This window comes from Canis lupus, chromosome 10, assembly GCF_003254725.2.
Source record: "Canis lupus dingo isolate Sandy chromosome 10, ASM325472v2, whole genome shotgun sequence".
NCBI lineage: Eukaryota > Metazoa > Chordata > Mammalia > Carnivora > Canidae > Canis > Canis lupus.
Window position 1 is genome coordinate 69,712,535 of NC_064252.1, and position 17,710 is coordinate 69,730,244.

General features: G+C 39.3%; 1 protein-coding gene and 1 long non-coding RNA gene across 29 annotated transcripts in view; one reads left to right on the top strand and one right to left on the bottom strand.

Moving 5' to 3' along the window:
* Positions 1 to 611: 611 nt before the first annotated feature.
* Positions 612 to 7,129, top strand: LOC125755973 (uncharacterized). The gene is made up of 2 exons (XR_007413663.1): positions 612 to 760; positions 846 to 7,129. It is a non-coding gene; the product is annotated as an uncharacterized LOC125755973 (long non-coding RNA).
* Positions 6,902 to 17,710, bottom strand: part of TIA1 (TIA1 cytotoxic granule associated RNA binding protein) — a 31,057-nt gene continuing 20,248 nt past the window's right edge. For 14 of the 28 annotated variants that reach the window (XM_035696010.2, XM_025470816.3, XM_025470825.3 and 11 more), the window contains 7 exons: positions 17,586 to 17,661; positions 12,764 to 12,872; positions 12,286 to 12,381; positions 12,088 to 12,172; positions 11,562 to 11,685; positions 10,567 to 10,712; positions 6,902 to 9,594 (listed from right to left, as the gene is read on the bottom strand). In XM_035696010.2, the coding sequence (XP_035551903.1) occupies positions 9,468 to 9,594; positions 10,567 to 10,712; positions 11,562 to 11,685; positions 12,088 to 12,172; positions 12,286 to 12,381; positions 12,764 to 12,872; positions 17,586 to 17,661 (763 nt within the window). In that variant the 3' untranslated portion in view covers positions 6,902 to 9,467. The other 14 variants (XM_025470794.3, XM_049115604.1, XM_025470843.3 and 11 more) reach the window with 5 other exon arrangements.

The following is a 17,710-nucleotide window of genomic DNA, read 5'->3' on the forward strand; positions in this document are numbered from 1 at the left end:
CGCGGAGCGGGCGGCGGGGGTGCTGCGCGGCGTCCCCTGCGGTTGCAGGCTGGGCGGGAGGCTTCAGCCCCGAGAGCGCTCTGTTTGGTGTAGAATTCACCGGTAATCGCAGCACAAATCGTCATAAATTCTGTGCATCATCAGCAGGCGTTGGCTGCGACTCGGCGTCTTGTCGGGGAAGACTCGCCCCCCGGGGCGTTGGCTGTAAAACCTGCGTGTCCGCCCAGCCGGGGCCCCGGCCTAGCTGCGGGTCGCCCGCTACCCGGGGGTAGGCAAGGCCGGCGGGTCCCTGCGGCCTGCTGATGGGACCGGGGTCCAGACCGGAGGAAACGGGACAAGGGCACGCTACCACGAGGTGTTTCCAGTTCAGCGTTTCTGCTTTGATTATATATGCATATTTTTAATTAATTAATTAATTAATTAATTATTCATGAGAGACACAGAGAGAGAGAGGCAGAGACCCAGGCAGAGGGAGAAGCAGGCTCCACGCAGGGAGCCCGACGGGGGACTCGATCCCGTGACCCCGGGGTCACGCCCTGGGCCCCAGGCAGATGCTCCACCGCTGGGCCACCCCCGGCTGCCCGAAAATCCTCATTTTAAAGGTACTTCCTTATTGCTAAATCCAGTGGAGTTTTTCCCCCCACACACACCTCTTGTATTTTTCCTTCCTGCAGTATTTGACACACTAGACTATTTCCTTGAAGTGTTTCCTCCGTGATTTCTGCCACAACCAGGACTCTTTATTTCCCCCACCCGTCAGGTAGCTCCTTCTCATTCTCCTTTGCAAGCCTCTCTGCCTCTGCACCTGAAAACACTGGTGAACCTAGGAGTTTTTCTCCCTCTAGCATCTCTCTGGGCGATTTCCATTCCACGGATTTCCAACTGTCACCTAAATGCTGAAGACTCAGAGGCCTAATTTCAGCCTGGATCTCCCTCCTAAATTCTGTATCCTTACCGGCTAGTTATTTCTGTCACACAGATCTGAGCTGCACATGCTGAAGGCGGGAACTCCCTGGCTCTCTTCTGCCCTCTAACTAGCTTCTAGTCTTACTTGCCCTCACAAAGGGGCGCCTTTTCCTTTCCCTACTCCGCCATCCATCTGATTGCTCAAGCCAGGAGCCTGGGACACATCTTGACCTAAACACAAATTAGATCAATGGATCCCTAGGATCTTTAGGATTAAAAAACGTCCAAGTTACTTGGCATAGCACAAAGAATCGGCCCTGACTTGGTCTTTCAGTTTTAGCTCTTCTCACCTCCCGCCCAGTGTTCTAGCCCGTAGTATCAGCAGCACATGGTAGAAAAGCCATTTGGTCACAATCAGATTGTACGAGATAGCAATCAATTAAATCCAACAAACATGTGCTGAGCAAGCACCTATTATTTAGCGGGTTCCCGGACATAATATGGTATTGGAGGAAATGGACGCCAGCTTTCCGTTTACTGAAGAACACAAGTTTATTTTGAAGGACACAAGTTTAAAAATATAATCGAAAAAATGAAAACACCAATTGGCCCTTGAATGTGGTTAAATAGTGTGGGTCCACTTATATGCACGTTTTTTTCAATACAGTGTAGTACTGTATTTTCTCTTATAATTTTTTTAAATTCAATTTGCCAACATATAGTATAACACTCAGTGCTCACCCCATCACATGCCCTCCTTAGTGCCCGGCCCTGTCACCCCACCCGCCCACCCGCCTCCCCTTCCGCATCCGTTTCCCAGGGTCAGGAGTCTCTCATGGTCTCTAGCTTTCTTTGTTGTAAGAATAGAATGTAGTGGCACCTGGATGGCTCAGTAGGTTAAGTGCCTGACTCCTTTCAGCTCAGATCTTTTATCTCAGGGTTAGGAGTTCAAGCCCCACATTGGGCTCCATGGTGGGTGTGGGGCCTACTTTAAAAATACAATATATATTTATTACTTAAAAATTATGTGTTGATCAACTATATTATTGGCAAGTCTTCCAATCAACAGTAGGCTTATTAATAGTTGCTTTGGGAAAGTCAGATTATACATAGTTTCGACTGTGCAGCGGGGTTGGTGTTCCTAACCTGTTATTGTTCAAGGGTCAACTGTATTTAATTAAAAATTATCACGGATGCTATAAAGGAAAAGCTTTGTAAGATGGTTTGAGAAGCTACTGATTTATGATTTAGATTGGGGGTAAAGGAATGCCTTTTAGAGGAAGTGACATTTAAGTAGAGACTTGAAGACAAAGCAGGCAAAAGGGATTCAGGTGGCAAGGCCCCAGGATAGGAGTCTCCGTTCCCAATCCACCCTTCTTTACTTGGTTTTGCCAAACATCTCTTTTGCCTGTTGGCTCCCTGTTGGGCTTGGTCAGAGGGCACTGGGGAACAATGGGAGGAGATGGTGGTGGGAAGACACTTCCCTCACAGGTGGATCATTGCCATTGACCAGTTCCAACCTGCTCGTGCTTTCTGGCCAACAGCGAAGGACCTCTCCAGCCCACGCCCTCCGGCATGTTTCTTCACCAGGCTCCACGTTCTGTGGTAACCAAGTCCCCTTTGGAGAGGTCTCAAGGCTCTCCTAAACTCCCAGTTCCTTCACTGTAGCTGGTAGGTTTTTTCACCTGCGACTTCTGGATCCCTTTAACAGTCCTTGTTTTATCCCTTTTAGTAGTTAACCACCTCTTACTATTTAGCAACTATTTATATTAAAATTTCCTTTTCAAAGTTTTAGTGTTGGTCTCTCTCTCCTGACATGAAGTGTTTACTTATTCAAGAAACTTCAAAAAAAAAAAAAAAAGAAACTTCAAGATAGGGCAGCCCAGATGGCTCAGTGGTTTAGCACCGCCTTCAGCCCAGTATGTGATCCTGGAGACCCAGGATCGAGTCCCGCGTGGGGTCCCTGCTTCTGTCTCTGCCTCTCTCTGTCTCTTATGAATAAAATAAAGTTTAAAAAAAAAAAAAACTTCAGGAGAGGAGTGGGGAGCAGAAAGGCTTAGGGGAGAGTGGAGAATGACTTGCTGTGAAGTTGGAAAATACAAAATGCACAGAAAGCAATGCAGACCATACTAATTTATTAAAAAAGATTTTATTTTTAATCTTCACACCCAACCTGGGGCTTGAGCTCACAACCTCAAAATTAAATCTCATGCTCTGCCCACTGAGCCAGCCAGGCGCCCTCCTTATTAAAGACTTTAGATGACATCTTAAATGCAATTTGAAGCAAAAACTTTCAAGTAGGGGTGTGTATGTGTGTCACAATCGAATTTACTTGTTTAAAAGATTCTTTTGGGCTTTTGATTCTGTATAAACATGTTAGCCGCCTGGTTCTGGGTCTCTCTATCCCTCCTAGAAACCACGGAGAGCAACAAGGAAAACATAGGACCATGAATCCCCCCCAAACACTACCTTAGGTGACACTAAGAGGGCAGAGAAAACTTAGAAGTTCCACACCGAGTGGTAATGCATGGGAGGCCACCAGAGTGCAGTGTACCAAGAGTGGGATGAGTGGGATACTGATGGCAGGTCTCACTCTGCAAATATTCACCCTGCGTGGAGACTGCAGTGAGGACCGAACAACTGTGTGAGTGCTGGGAGCAGTGGAGAAGGGAGGGAGATGTGTAAAGTGCCTGGGGTCCAGAGGTCTTTCAGAAAGCAAGTTAGGGGATCTCCTTGAAACACAGGCATTAGGTCTTAATGTAGCAGATGAAGGAATCCAGGGAGCTGAGAGCCTGCACATAACTTCTGAACAAGGTCATATCCCAAGGGAGGGAATTCATTGTAGCCAGAGGGAGGTGAGAAAACTGGACGGGGTTCCTCTCCTTCATTCTCCAAACAGTTTCAAATACAAATAAGCAGAAATGAATAAACACAGCACTTGTGCAGATGCTCTAATTAAAAATATGAAATTAAAAAAAATATGAAATAGCAAACCTTACCTAGTTTCCCTAAGGAAAAGACATGAAAAATGTTCCCACAAAGCAGCTGCAAATATATCAACATTCTAACATGAATTAAAAAACACTAAATGAAGCAAATGCAGCTAAGAAACATAAGAATTCCTTGCGTGTGTCCGGATGGTGGAAATAAAAAACACAGGAAACATGCTGGCGAGAACGTGGAGAAAAAGGAATCCTCACGCGCTGCTGGTGGGAGTGCAAATTGTGAAGCTACTGTGGCAAACAGTATAGAGGTTCCTCAAAAAACTAAAAACAGAATTACCATATGATCCAGTAATTCCACTGCTAAGTATCTTCCCAAGGAATGTGGAAATATTAATTCAAAAAATATATATGCCTCCTGGGTTTATTGCAGCATTTTTTATAATAGCCAAACTATGGCAGCAGCCTAGGTGCCCAATGATATATCAATGGATACAGATGTGTGGTACACACGTGTAAACACACACATCCCACACATGATGAATGCTACTCAGCTGTGAAAAAGAATATTGCCACTTGCCAACATGAGTGGATCTAGAGAATAATGCTATGTGAAAGGAGTCAGAAACACAAATGATTTGTCTTATATGTGATTTTACTTGTATGTGGAATTTAAGAAACAAAGAAAAAAAGACAAACCAAAAAAACTGAACTCTTAACTATAGAGAACTGATGGTTGCCAGAGGGGAGGCAAGTGGGTTGATGTGTGAAACAGGTGAAAGGGATTAAAAGAAACCATTTCGGAAATGAAGACTACGTTAAAGGGGGCACAAGTGAATCTGGAGACCACACGAAGCATGTTAAGGAACAGTTATTAGAAATGAGAAAAGCAAACAAAGATAAAAAGACTAAGAACAATTGATAGAAACAGAAGATAGGTAGAGGAAATCCAACATACAATATTCTAAGCAGTGGAAGAATACAAATATTTTCTAACGTAATCCAGGAAAGCTTCTGAAATACCTTAGTATGTGTATCTGGCCCAGGAAGGGAAGGTGGTTTCCCTTCTGGAAGGATGTTTCTCCTGACAATTGCCTTTTGTCACTTGCCTGATTTTCTTCCAACACAAGTCTTCCTACACCCTCCACCGTGTAAAATGGCTCATTCTCTAATTACCTACGTAGCCCACACCTCAGATGACCAAGCTGAGCCTGAGCCCTCTGACCATCATTCTGGACTGGCTGCCACATCGCTTCACAGCTGTTCTCCAGGACTCCCACGCCAGGTCCCATTGCTAGACGTTTTGATCTCTCGTTTTTATGGAGCTTACCCAGTAACTGAGAACTAGGGAATTCAAGGAAGAAAATCCTCTAAGTTGCAGGTCTAAAAATGTTTATTCTATGGTCATCCATGATAGTGCATGTGTGTATAAAGTGTCATCGGATATATAATTCAAAGTTCTGAAAGCACTACTACTACTAGCTGTCTTTATTTAAAAGTGAAACACCGAACACCTCTTTGGAGAAGGTATGTACGTGAGCAGGGCTTAGTGACTGGCATTCTCCACTGTGAGGGGATTGGTGACCAGCTAGTTTTTTGGTGGGGACCATCAAATGTCAGCATCTGTCTTTTCTTTCAAAAACTGTTTATTTTGGGGATCCCTGGGTGGCTCAGTGGTGGAGTGTCTGCCTTCAGCCCAGGGCGTGATCCTGGGGTCCCGGGATCGAGGCCCGCATCAGGCTCCCTGCACAGAGCCTGCTTCTCCCTCTGCCTGTGTCTCTGCCTCTCTCTCTCTCTCTCTCTGTGTCTCTCATGAATAAATAAAATCTTAAAACAAAAACAAAAAAACAAAAGTTGTTTATTTTTTCCATATAAAGATCCTCCAAAGCCCGCATGATCTACACAAGTGCGGCTATTGGTATTTTAGAGCCGAACAAGGATAATGGGCTAGGAATCTCATTAACCTAGTAAAATTGTGCTTAATCACTATTCCTACCCTAACAATCCTTAGTTGGAGGTCTAGTTTTTCCTTTTTAAGTTGAATTACTGTCAGAACAACTTCAGCTGCCTCCAACTTCAGAGGCCTAATATAAAATCTTATTTAATTGAAACACATTCATAAACATTTTATTAAGGCTTTTAAATTAAAATGTGTTGTTATGGAAGGTAGGTTCTTACAGTTTTTTAAAGGTTTTGTTTATTATTTATTTATTCATGAGAGACAGAGAGAGAGGCAGAAACACAGGCAGGGGGAGAAGCAGGTTCCATGCAGGGAGCCCGACGTGGGACTCGATCTCGGGTCCCCAGGGTCATGCCCTGGGCTGAAGGCGGCGCTAAACTGCTGAGCCACCCGGGCTGCCCAGGTTCTTATAGTTCTAAATACAACAGTCAAAATGCAGTGACTGGAAAAGATGAAATAACTCTCTACAAAAAAATGATTTTGACTTTAGAAATCATCACTTTCACTGTTGTACATGTTTTAAAGTTATCTCTACTCAATGTGGGGCTTGAACTCACAACCCCAAGATCAAATGTTACAAGTTCTACAACTGAGCCAGCCAGGTGTCCCTAAAGACAGGGACTGCTTTAAAAGCCCAGATCTGCTTTTTCATTCCTACAAACACATTTTACTTTTCCAATTTAACCATAACCTCAAGAGCACCCCACAGTACTTAGTAAACCTAATTCTCTTTGTAAATATAATCTAGTCCCTACCAACTGCCTTCTCAAATGTCCACTGAAATCTAACGCACATACAAAAGCAGACGAGCAAACACAGGGACAAAACAGGAGAATAAAACTAGAATGTGTAACTCATTTTCAACAGGAAGATAACATCAACAAGGAAAATGAGATCCTGGTTTCATAATGAGATAAATCTACAGAATGCCAATTCTTTGTGGTATTAAACAGTACCAAATGCAAACCATGATTTCTGGAATAAGATTTTTTTAAAAAAAAGCTAACAAATACCTGAGTGAATATAACAGTATGGCTAGACTAAAAAGAAAAATCTTTCACACACAATAATCACTGCAAGAAAATCCCACAGATTATAGAAAACATAAAGGAACTTTAATATCCAAACAGTCAGGGCAAAGAATACTGGATTAACGACCCATTAAGTGTTAATCACTTCAGGTTCTTTACAGTACCAGATGTATTTTATAGTAAAATCTGAATGCATATTGCAGAGAACGAAACCATTTTCAAAACTTTAATTTTCTTACCTGATACCAGTATGATTTTTAGACTAAAAAAAAAAAAAAAAAAAACTTTAAATGATTTAACACTAGGAGTAAGATTTAAACCAAAGTTATCAATGTTCCTGAAATGTCCATTTGTTCAGTAGTCACTTTTTGAGAAATACCACTTTCTTCTCAAAAAGTAGTCAATGTACACTTTAAGATTTGTGCAATAAGAAAATATATTGGCTAATAAGTGTTACTTGAGATAGTCGATCAAAGAAAACTATACTTTTGCTTAAATTACTTATGTCCAAATAATTTACCCTGCAGTCCACAGATGTACAGGAAACAAAATATTTTTGACTAAGAAAAATGAGGGTCCTAAAATAGAAACATAAACCAGAAGAATCGAAAAATAGCTTCCTGATATTTTATTTTTGAGTATTTCATTTAAGCTGCTTCTGGTTGCATGCCCTGATCTGTAGAAGTTAACAAGGAAATAAAATTCCCAAGTATTTAAAAAATTTACTCATCTTCCATAAAGCAACTTTTAATGTATCAACACTTAAAAATACACAGTGACTTAAACATCAGTACAACTGCATAGAATTGAGCTCCAGAGAATTATACACTTATGAGCTGTCTTTCCTGGGCTCTGGTTTACATGAATATTGGCTTTAGAGACCAGCTTAATTTGCTCCTATCTGGAAGAGACAAGGCCAGGAAAGTTAAGATTTCACAGGCCTTTTCTGTTACTAAATGCTAGGAGCTCTCTGAAGGTCTTAAAAACAACAAACCATCCAAATATGTATATGGGGGACTCTTCCCCTTTGTGAGTAAAGGAAGAAGGAAGTCTGTGACTTTCACTGAAAACAAAACGAAATCTCCCACGACTCTTCTAAGAGACTCTGAAATGTACTAGAAATTTTAAAACTAGAACAATGCCATCAAAGATTAAACCTCTTAATGCTCGGAGCCACCCCAAAATAATAAAATTGGGAACTCCGGGAAAACAGGTACCAAAAGAATAAAAATAATGATTGCACTGAGGATTCTCCTCTTTGAAGGCTGTTTAAGGAGGTAGGATTTTAAGGTTTTTTTTTTTTTTTGTTTATCTTTTGGCCTCTGAACATTTAAAAAATGCTTTGCCCGGCTGGTCCTTCAGGCTAACTTTGAAGTTCACAACGAACCCCAAGCCTGATATAGGATAGTCTACAGTTTCACAGCTATCATTTGTACATATTAAAATTAAGTTGATTTACTCTTTTTGAGTAAATATAACTAGAAAATGGCAAATTAACATATTCCTTTACATACAACTTTGTGTCTCAAAATTCTTGAAAAACAAGAGCAGATGACTTTGTATTCAAAGACTACCAAAGTGTGTATTTGATATTCACATGCAAACAACTTAAAACCTTATAAATCTCCTGTCAACTCTGCACGATGCCTTTAAGAAGGAAATGACATACAAAGCTTGCTAACTGTGCAAAATATTAAATTGCTAAAACATTTTACAGAATGAAACAATACACGTAAATGTAGAAGTTGACACATGAAATTAACACGGGCTCATAAGAACTTCTCACATTTCAGAGATTTTCTTTAGTAGCAAGTTTTTGTTTTTATATTTCCTGGTACACAGCAAAGTTTATCACAGAAGATAAAAATCCTTTAAACAAATCCAAGAGGGAATTCTTGAGGCACCTTCTCATATAAAACACAAAATGAATGCAATTATCAATCCATCTGAGAAAAGTTTTCAATCTAAGTGAACGTCATTTTTTTCCATTTAAGTATATTTTACAGAAATTTAATAAGGCAAGACAAATTTGTGAAAAATGTAGTTACAAAAATGATGTAAACTAATAATTTATACTTTAAAACCCCAAAGGGAAAACAGTGGAGGATGGGACAGTTCAAACAATGCCTTAAAAAAAAAAAAAACAAAAAAAAACCCCCCTAAAACAGAATTGTGCACAAGCTGAAGATTACAAAGAACTTCTAGACTCTGCACAGTTTTGGTTCTTCATTTTTTTAACATCTTTATATTACATGTTTTAAATCATATCAGGAATGCAAACTAGAACTGCACGCTACTTTAGTGGAAAAAAGTTCAACATTGTGCAATTTTCTGCCTCTTACTTTTAAAAAAGTGGCAGCAATCCCTGCATTTGTATTTGAAACAAGGATCTGAGAAACTTTATCAAAAAAGGTAATGAAGGCAAAAATTGGCAGACATCCAGCATCTTGTTTCTTTTTAAAACAATGTGGATGATAAGTAATTTCATGATTAAAAAATGAATCTTTTAAATAAATACATTGTATCTGACATTTGCACTGACTGATTTGATAAATCTTTAAGTAAACAACGGCTTTACTACACTCCCTGTAGCCTCAAGCCACTGGCTTTAGATTATGGAGTCCTTTTTCACTGGGTTTCATACCCTGCCACTCGATACCCTGCAGGCTGATTAGGCAACATGCTGCCATTCTGTCCTGGAGGTGGCTGCACTCCATAATTTGGTCCCATCCACGGTGCAGAAGACTGTGTTTGACTGGTAGAAAATGTGAAAGAAGCAGAGAGGAGGGGGAATCCACTGGTTAAAATGCCGAGAAAAAATAACATTATACATGGAAAAAACACTTAAGCCTAAATATAATAATAATGGTTATGCCAGGGAAAACAAAGGCAAAAGTTTTTTCTCTTAAAAACAAGCATCCTCATAGGTTTAATTTGTACAGTTTACTTTTGTTAGTTTAATATAGCTAAAAAATGAAAAAACAAAACCCCTTTACCTGTAAACATTTATTCCCTTTGAATTCAGAAAATACTCATTTCTAACCTCAGAAAGGAAAACTGTGCATCTGGGTTAGACATACACTGAACAAACCACTACCTGAAAGAAACTCATCATTTGGTACAATAGAGACTGCCACTTATATTACTCAAAGAAGAAATTAATTATTAGCGTATGTAAGCTCATAATATTTTTCAACATTACAAATAAGGTTCTTTCACTTATATATTTTTTAGATATTTTATTTTTAAGTAAATGCTACACCAACATGGGGCACAAACTTGTTACAAGAAGTACCCATATTAATGTATAAATATACATATTAATGTATAAACCAACCCTTTAGCACAGAACAAAAAAAAGCAGAACGAATAAAACTATTAGCATCAAAATAACTGTATCCAAGAATGGCTAAATGATCAGAGGTCACATAAAAAACTTAGCAATTATTAAGCTCTCATTTTCTTCCTTAAATATTAGTTGATTCATTATCCAGCATTACCAAAATTCTTTTAACATTGGTTATGCCTCAGGGCAGTTCATTTCCAGACAATTTTTAAAGAAATATACTTAAAACTATAAATTAGAAACAGCTCTAAACTAAGTCCTTCAAAGGCTGAAACTTGCCTTAGACAGAGGACCACATTGCCTACTAAGTACTTAAAATCTTTTCCTAAGTCCTTAACTTTTCAAATGCTAATAATAAAGGAAAAGAGCAAATATGCTTACTTAAATCCCTGTTGATTCCATGCCTGGCCATACATTCCATATGCAGGTACTTGCCAACCATTAGGCATATACTGGCCAATTTGTTGTGCATTTCCATACCACTGGCCCCACTGGCCATAAGCTTGTGGATATCCAATTTGATTCTGCTATTAAATAAAATCATAACAGGTAATTTAATATTATTTGAAGTTATATGTACACATACTGTCCTAATATACCACAAACGTATAGCCATAACATATAAGGCCATGAATGCAATTAAAATGAAAGGATAAACAAGAGTCTGTAAGATGGATGCTTAAAAAAAAAAAAAAAGTGAGGTTATACTGATGTAACTCTCTACGCGATGCTCTAATGACACACTCTTTATAAGGCAGTAGGTAATGTCTCCATAATAAATATTAAACTGTACAATGTTTCAGTGTTTTGTAACTAAAATAGAAAGGGAAGATATAAAAGATTACTTATTCCATATAGTTTATATAGTTTAGATTTCCTTATGCCTGTCTGTGCTCCATTTACAGTTTCTTCACAGAATTTTTTTTTTAAGAGAGAAAGCACAAGAACGTGCAAGAAAGGGGATCTTAAGCAGGCTCCACACCCAGTACAGAGCTGGGGCTTGATTTCATCACCCTGAGATCATGACCTGAACCAAAATCAAGAGTCAGATGCTTAACTGACTGAGCCACTCCAGGCATCCCTTCAGAGAAATTTTTATGGGTTCACATTTAAACCAGTAAAGCTGCCTGGAAAAACAAAAGTAGCAAAATCTAGAAGAAAATGCCAAGGTTCTAAATATATTTATAGCTTTTGTTTCAAATGAATCAAACACATTTGTGAGTTTCCAAATAGTATGTGAATAAATCTACCAAATGTTAAGAGCCCTTATATATTATCATTTTAACTAGAAACTATTACCAAGGATTATCAATAATTTCATTTTAAAATAACCTATCACCCCAGCAATTACTGTCCAAAGTCAAGAACCCTCTCACCTGCTGCACAGGATTTATCATGTCAAGAGTTTCTTTACCCCAATAGCATTTCACAACATGACCTTCAATGGTAGTTCCATTAACAGAAACAATTGCATGTGCTGCACTTTCATGGGAATTGAACCTATTGAAAACAATATTAAGAATCACCAATATAAACTGTTTACTTATGAATAAAACTTATTTTAAAAAATCAAGCTGAGCCTGAGGTAAACAGGCAGTTCACACAAATAAACATGTTAAGATGTCTATTTTCTTTGGTATATTTTTTCAAGAATCTTGTAGTTCTGGAGAAATTTATTTTAATAGAGAATGTCTTCTTGATCTTGTGGTTATAAGGAGGGCGCCATTAAAAAAACAGCAGCAAATACTGCTAAATGCTAGAGAAATCTCAATTTTTTTTTATCCAAGATAAATTTTTTTTTTTTTTAAGCCAAGGTAAATTTTTAAGAAAACTACTAAGTTAAATATTCAAAATGATTTTGGGGGGGAAAAAGTTTTGTTTTGTTTTTTAAACTACTCATACCGAACAAATGAATATCCTTTATCTGGAAAGACTCGAATTTCCATTATTTGTCCAAATGGCGAAAAAGTCTGACGCATTAGTTGTTCTGTTAGACAAAATACAAAAACAAACCACACCAAGTTATATAAAATCCTATAAACATCAAGCATTCAGTTAAAAAATTATCCTCAAGGTGCCATACAGTTAAGGTTTCCATACCTGTCAGCCCAGAAGTGACACCTCCACAGTATACAGTACAGTTGCTTGGACTAGACTGATTTACAACCTCATCATAGGATAGCTGTTTGGTGTTTGCTGAGGAGGGAAAAGTTTAATATTTTAAATTCATTAAATAAAATGTTCAGAAACAGAAAAGCAGCATCAATTACACTACTGTAATGGTAATTTTTACCTTGACTAAAATGCTTATGTAACACATAATACATTTGAGGATTAAACACCCCCAACAATATCTAAAAAAATTACTTAATATTCTCTATTTAATAGGAGACTTGACATTAGAGATAATCATTTATTTAAGATTACAAAAATGAAAACTAAGTACATTTTGAACAGTAGTCTTGATTTGCTTCTCATCTATTTCTGCAATAAGTCTCCGGGAACAGCTCTAACATTTAAAATCTAGTGTATTTTTCTCCAAAATTCCACATTTCCTTTTCTTCTCCAATACACCTACACTCATATGTACTCTTTGGAGCTGGAGGTTTTCGGGTTGCCCAGTTAGTTCTGATTTGTCTTCCACCAAGCCACTGGCCACCCATCTGTTGAATGGCGTTTTCCGCATCCTGTTCCGCACATTAGAAATGACAAAGAAGCCACCATTAATTGATGTTGAAAGACTATTAGCAGTAGAGAAAATTCAGTTGCTTTTCACAAATGTCTACTGAATGAAAATGCTGTATAAAATATACCATATATGATATGTTTCCTAAAATGCAACGGTGCTTTTAAATTATCTTTCATTTGGGTATCAGACTTTGGGAATGTTAATTACCTCAAAGCCCTTATTCTAACTACTATAAAGTTCATGTAATAACTATTATGGGTGCAAAATCTCACTTTACACAATCCAACAAACTAATGACAGTATTTGGTTTTTCATTCACTCTACAAGTAAACCCTAAATAGCTATCATATTCTAGGCAGCAGATTAAGCACTAAGAATTCACCAATTGATGAGACAGACATGGTCTCTGGTGCCAGGGCTGACATTCTTTTGGGGCCACAATAAACATCACAAATTGTGGTAAATGCCATGACAGACACAAAAGGATGACAGAGAACATGGGCTTTGGGATCTAATTTAGCATAATTAGAGAAGGTCTCTCTGAAATATATTATTTATGTTGAAACTGAGAGGAATAGGGGCTAGCTAAGTGAAAACATTAGGGAAGAAAGCCCTTGTAGAGAAAAGCTTTGCAAAGTGTGTTATGGCAGGAAAGATTTGGTATGTATCTGAAAAAAGCATGTTCTTTTTTTTTTTTAAAGATTTTATTTACTGATTCATTCATGAGAGAGACACACACACACAGAGAGAGAGAGAGAGAGAGAGAGAGACAGAGGCAGAGACACAGGCAGAGGGAGAGGCAGGTTCCACGCAGGAAGCCTGACATGGGACTCGATCCTGGGTCTCCAGGATCACGGCCTGAGTCAAAGGCAGACTCTCAACCACTGAGCCACCCAGGCGTCCTATGAAAAAAAAGCATGGTAAAGATAATTAGTTTCAGTGGAATCTAGTGAGCTAAAATGGGTGCCAGAGGAAAAAACTAAAAGATTTTAAGTTAGAGATTGTCATGATTTGATTTATGTTTTAACAAGGCCATAATTAGCACTAGAAAGGGAATGGTTTAGGGAAAAGGGTAATAAGAGGAAAAAGACACTTTGAGACTAAAGCAACACCCACAGCAGTGGATATCACCTATAGGAAGACTCAAGAATTGTGGTGATGCACAGTAAGTAAAAGGGGAGGAAATCAAAGATAACTCCTATGTTCCTTCTTGAGCAGCAGGGAGGATAGTGTTAGCATTTACTGAAATTGGAAACCCAGGAGGGAGGAGGAAAACAGGTTTGAGAAAGAAACAAAGAACCCCATTAAGGATACATTAAGTTTGAGATGTCTCTAAGACATCTAAATGAAAATCACTTGTTAAATATGGAGCACAAAGAAATAAAGTGAATTGGAGATACGAATTTCAGAGTTATGAGGAAAGACTAGAGAGAAGAATCCTAGAAAAAGAGCAAAATCTGAAAACTGAGTAAAGGAAAAACTACTAGAGAAGTTGACTAAAAAATTGTTTCCAATGATAAAGGAAGAAATCCCAGAAGTGTACTGTTACAGAGCCAAAGAAGCAGAAATCTAGTGATAAACTTGAAATGAGTAGTGTGGTAGTATCCTAGCTGTTTGTTCAGAATGAGAACAAAAGCCAGCTTATGGTGGACTGAAAAGTAAATGGGCTGCAATTCTGATTTATGTATGTCAAATGTGGGCTTAGAACCTACCATGAAAGAAAAAAAAAGAACCTACCATGAGAAAACAGGCAAATTCAAAGTTAAGGCCATTCTTGAGACACATAAAAAGGAAATGCATATTCTTTTTTTTTTTTTAGAGGTCTCTTCTTTTTTTTAAGATTTTATTTATCTATTCATGACAGAGAGAGAGAGAGAGAGAGAGAGAGAGAGAGGCAGAGACACAGGCAGAGGGAGAAGCAGGTTCCATGAAGAGAGCCCGATGTGGGACTCGATCCCAGGTGTCCAGGATCACACCCTGGGCTGAAGGCGGCACTAAACCGCTGGGCCACCCGGGCTGCCCGGAAATGCATATTCTTAAAAAGAAACAAACACTGTTTACCATACTTATCAGTTTGAATTCCATGACATATTTACTGTTGTGGGATGAATTATGTCCCTTAAATTGACATTAAAGTCCTTTTTTTTTTCCTTAAGATTTTATTTCTTTATTCATGAGAGAGACAGAGACGCAAAGACACAGGCAGAGGGAGAAGCAGGCTCCCTGTGGGGGGCCCGATGCAGAACTCAATCCCGGGACCCCAGGGTCACAGCCTGAACTGAAGGCAGATGCTCAACTGCTGAGCCACCCAGGCATCCCGGACATAAAGTCCTAACTACCATCTGCCCCCAACTGTGAATGTGATCCAAACTGGAAACAGATGTATTAGTTAAGATGAGATCATCCCAGGGGCACCTGGCTGGCACAGTGGGTTCAGCATCCAACTCTTGGTTTCAGCTCAGGTGATGATTTCGTGGGTTGTAGGATCAAGCCCTGCAATGTCAGGCTCCATGCTTAGCAGGGAGTCTCCTTGAGGATTCTCTCTGCCCCTACCCCGACTCATGCACACACTTTCTCAAAAATAAGTAAAACTTAAAAACAACAACAAAAAAAAGATGAGATCATCCTGGATTAAGGAGAGCCCTAAATCCAGTATGACGACCTTTTAAGAAGACAATGTGGACACAAATAGGGTGAAGGCCATGTGAAGACAAAAGGAGAGACTGGAATGATGTAGCTACAAGCCAAGGATACAAAGGATTGCTGACTACTGTCAGAAACTGTGAAGGGAGAGTTCTTCCACAGAACCTTGGGAGAGAACGTGGCCATGATGACAACTTGATTTTGGACTTCTACCTCCAGAACTCTGAGAGAACAAATTTCTATTGTTTTAAGTCATTCAGCTTATGGTACTGATATAGCAGCCCTAGGAAACAAATACAACTACTCACAAAAGGGGATCCCTGGGCGGCTCAGAAGTTTAGCGTCTGCCTTCAGCCCAGGGTGTGATCCTGGAGTCCTGGGATCGAGTCCCACATCAGGCTCCCTGCATGGAGCCTGCTTCTCTCTCTGCCTGTGTCTCTGCCTCTGTGTGTCTCTCATGAATAAATAAAATCTTTAATAAAATAAAACAAACAAACCAAAAAGAGTACTTCAGGGACACCTGGGTGGCTCAGTGGTTGAGGATCTGCCTTTGGCTCAGGTTGCGGTCCCGGTGTCCTGGGATTGAGTCCGATATCAGGCTCTCCGCAGGGAGCCTGCTTCTCCCTCTATCTATATCTCTGCCTCTCTCTGTGGGTCTCTCATGAATAAATAAATAAAATCTTAAAAAAAAAAGACTACTCACAAAAGAGGGAAAATATCTTTTATGGGGTGTGTGTATGTATGATTGTCAATTGGAGATAAAAAAGTGTGGGCCACAGAAACAAAGCTTTTGAGAAGTCTGTGAATTACGGCAGTAAAATGGGGAGATAGGTAGGAAAGGGATATGGGGTCAAGTGTGTGTGTGTGTGTGTGTGTGTGTGTGTGTGTGTTTTTAAAGATTTTATTTATTTATTCATGAGAGAGAGAGAGACAGAGAAAGAGAGTCAGAGACACAGGCAGAGGCAGAAGCAGGCGTGGGACTCAATCCCGGGTCTCCAGGATCACGCCCTGGGCTGAAGGTGGCGCTAACCACCCCCCCCACCCCACCTCGCTGCCCTGTGTGTGTGTGTGTGTGTTTTTTTTTTTTAAGTAGGCTCCATACCCAACATGGGGCTTGATCTCACAACTGAGCCAACTCAGCCAGTCAGGTACCCCAAGCATGGTTTTCATTAATACATACTAGAACATGTTTTTTGGTTGATGGGAATGACCCGTTGGAGAGGGAAAGACTGAGGACACAGGACAAGGGAATAGCAAAGAACATATTATATTCAATTATATGTACAGAAAATGTTCAAGGGGTGCCTGGGTGGCTTAATCAGTTAAGCATCTGCCTTAGGCTCGGGTTGTAATTCTGGGGTCCAGAGATTATGTCTCGCATTGGGCTCCCTGCATGGAGCCTGATTCTCGCTCTGCTTGTGTCTCTGCCTCTCTGTGTCTCTCATGAATAAATAAGTAAGATCTTTAAAAACAAACACAAAGATATGGATTTGCAGGTAATATGATTTTTATATTTTAAAAACTCCCAAGAACCAATGGAAAATTACTACAAATAAAATAATTTAGTAAAACACGTTATATAGGAACCAATTGATAGGGGATCCCTGGGTGGCTCAGCGGTTTAGCGCCGACTTCAGCCCAGGAGTGATTCTGGAGTCCCAGGATCCAGTCCCACATCGGGCTCCCTGCATGAAGCCTGCTTCTCTGCCAGTGTCTCTGCCTCTCTCTCTAATAAATAAAATCTTTAAAAAAAAATAAACTTTGAGAATATAAATAGGGAGATAATGAATTAAATACATAAGTGAGATTTTCAAAACCTACCTTTGATCATTTAAACATCTCTACTTTCTATATTCTGAATACATGTTATTAGTACTTTTCATGCATCAGGTGCTAAATAAATGCTGAATAAATGACCGAACAGGAGAAAAAAAGATATCCTCTTGTCAAAGTGTTAATTATCAGTGAAATGACCAAATGGCAGATGAAAGATAATTACTAAAACAAAATGATTATCTTTATTCTTTACTCTTAAAGCACAATTCATGTATTTTTTAATTAAGCTTACCCATTTGTTGAAAAAGGAGACAAAGCCATATCCTTTAGATTTTCCTGTTGCCATGTCTTTTACCACTCTGGCATCTCTGAAATCAGAAATAATCACAAGTTTAGGTTTGCAAACTCTCTTCTGGA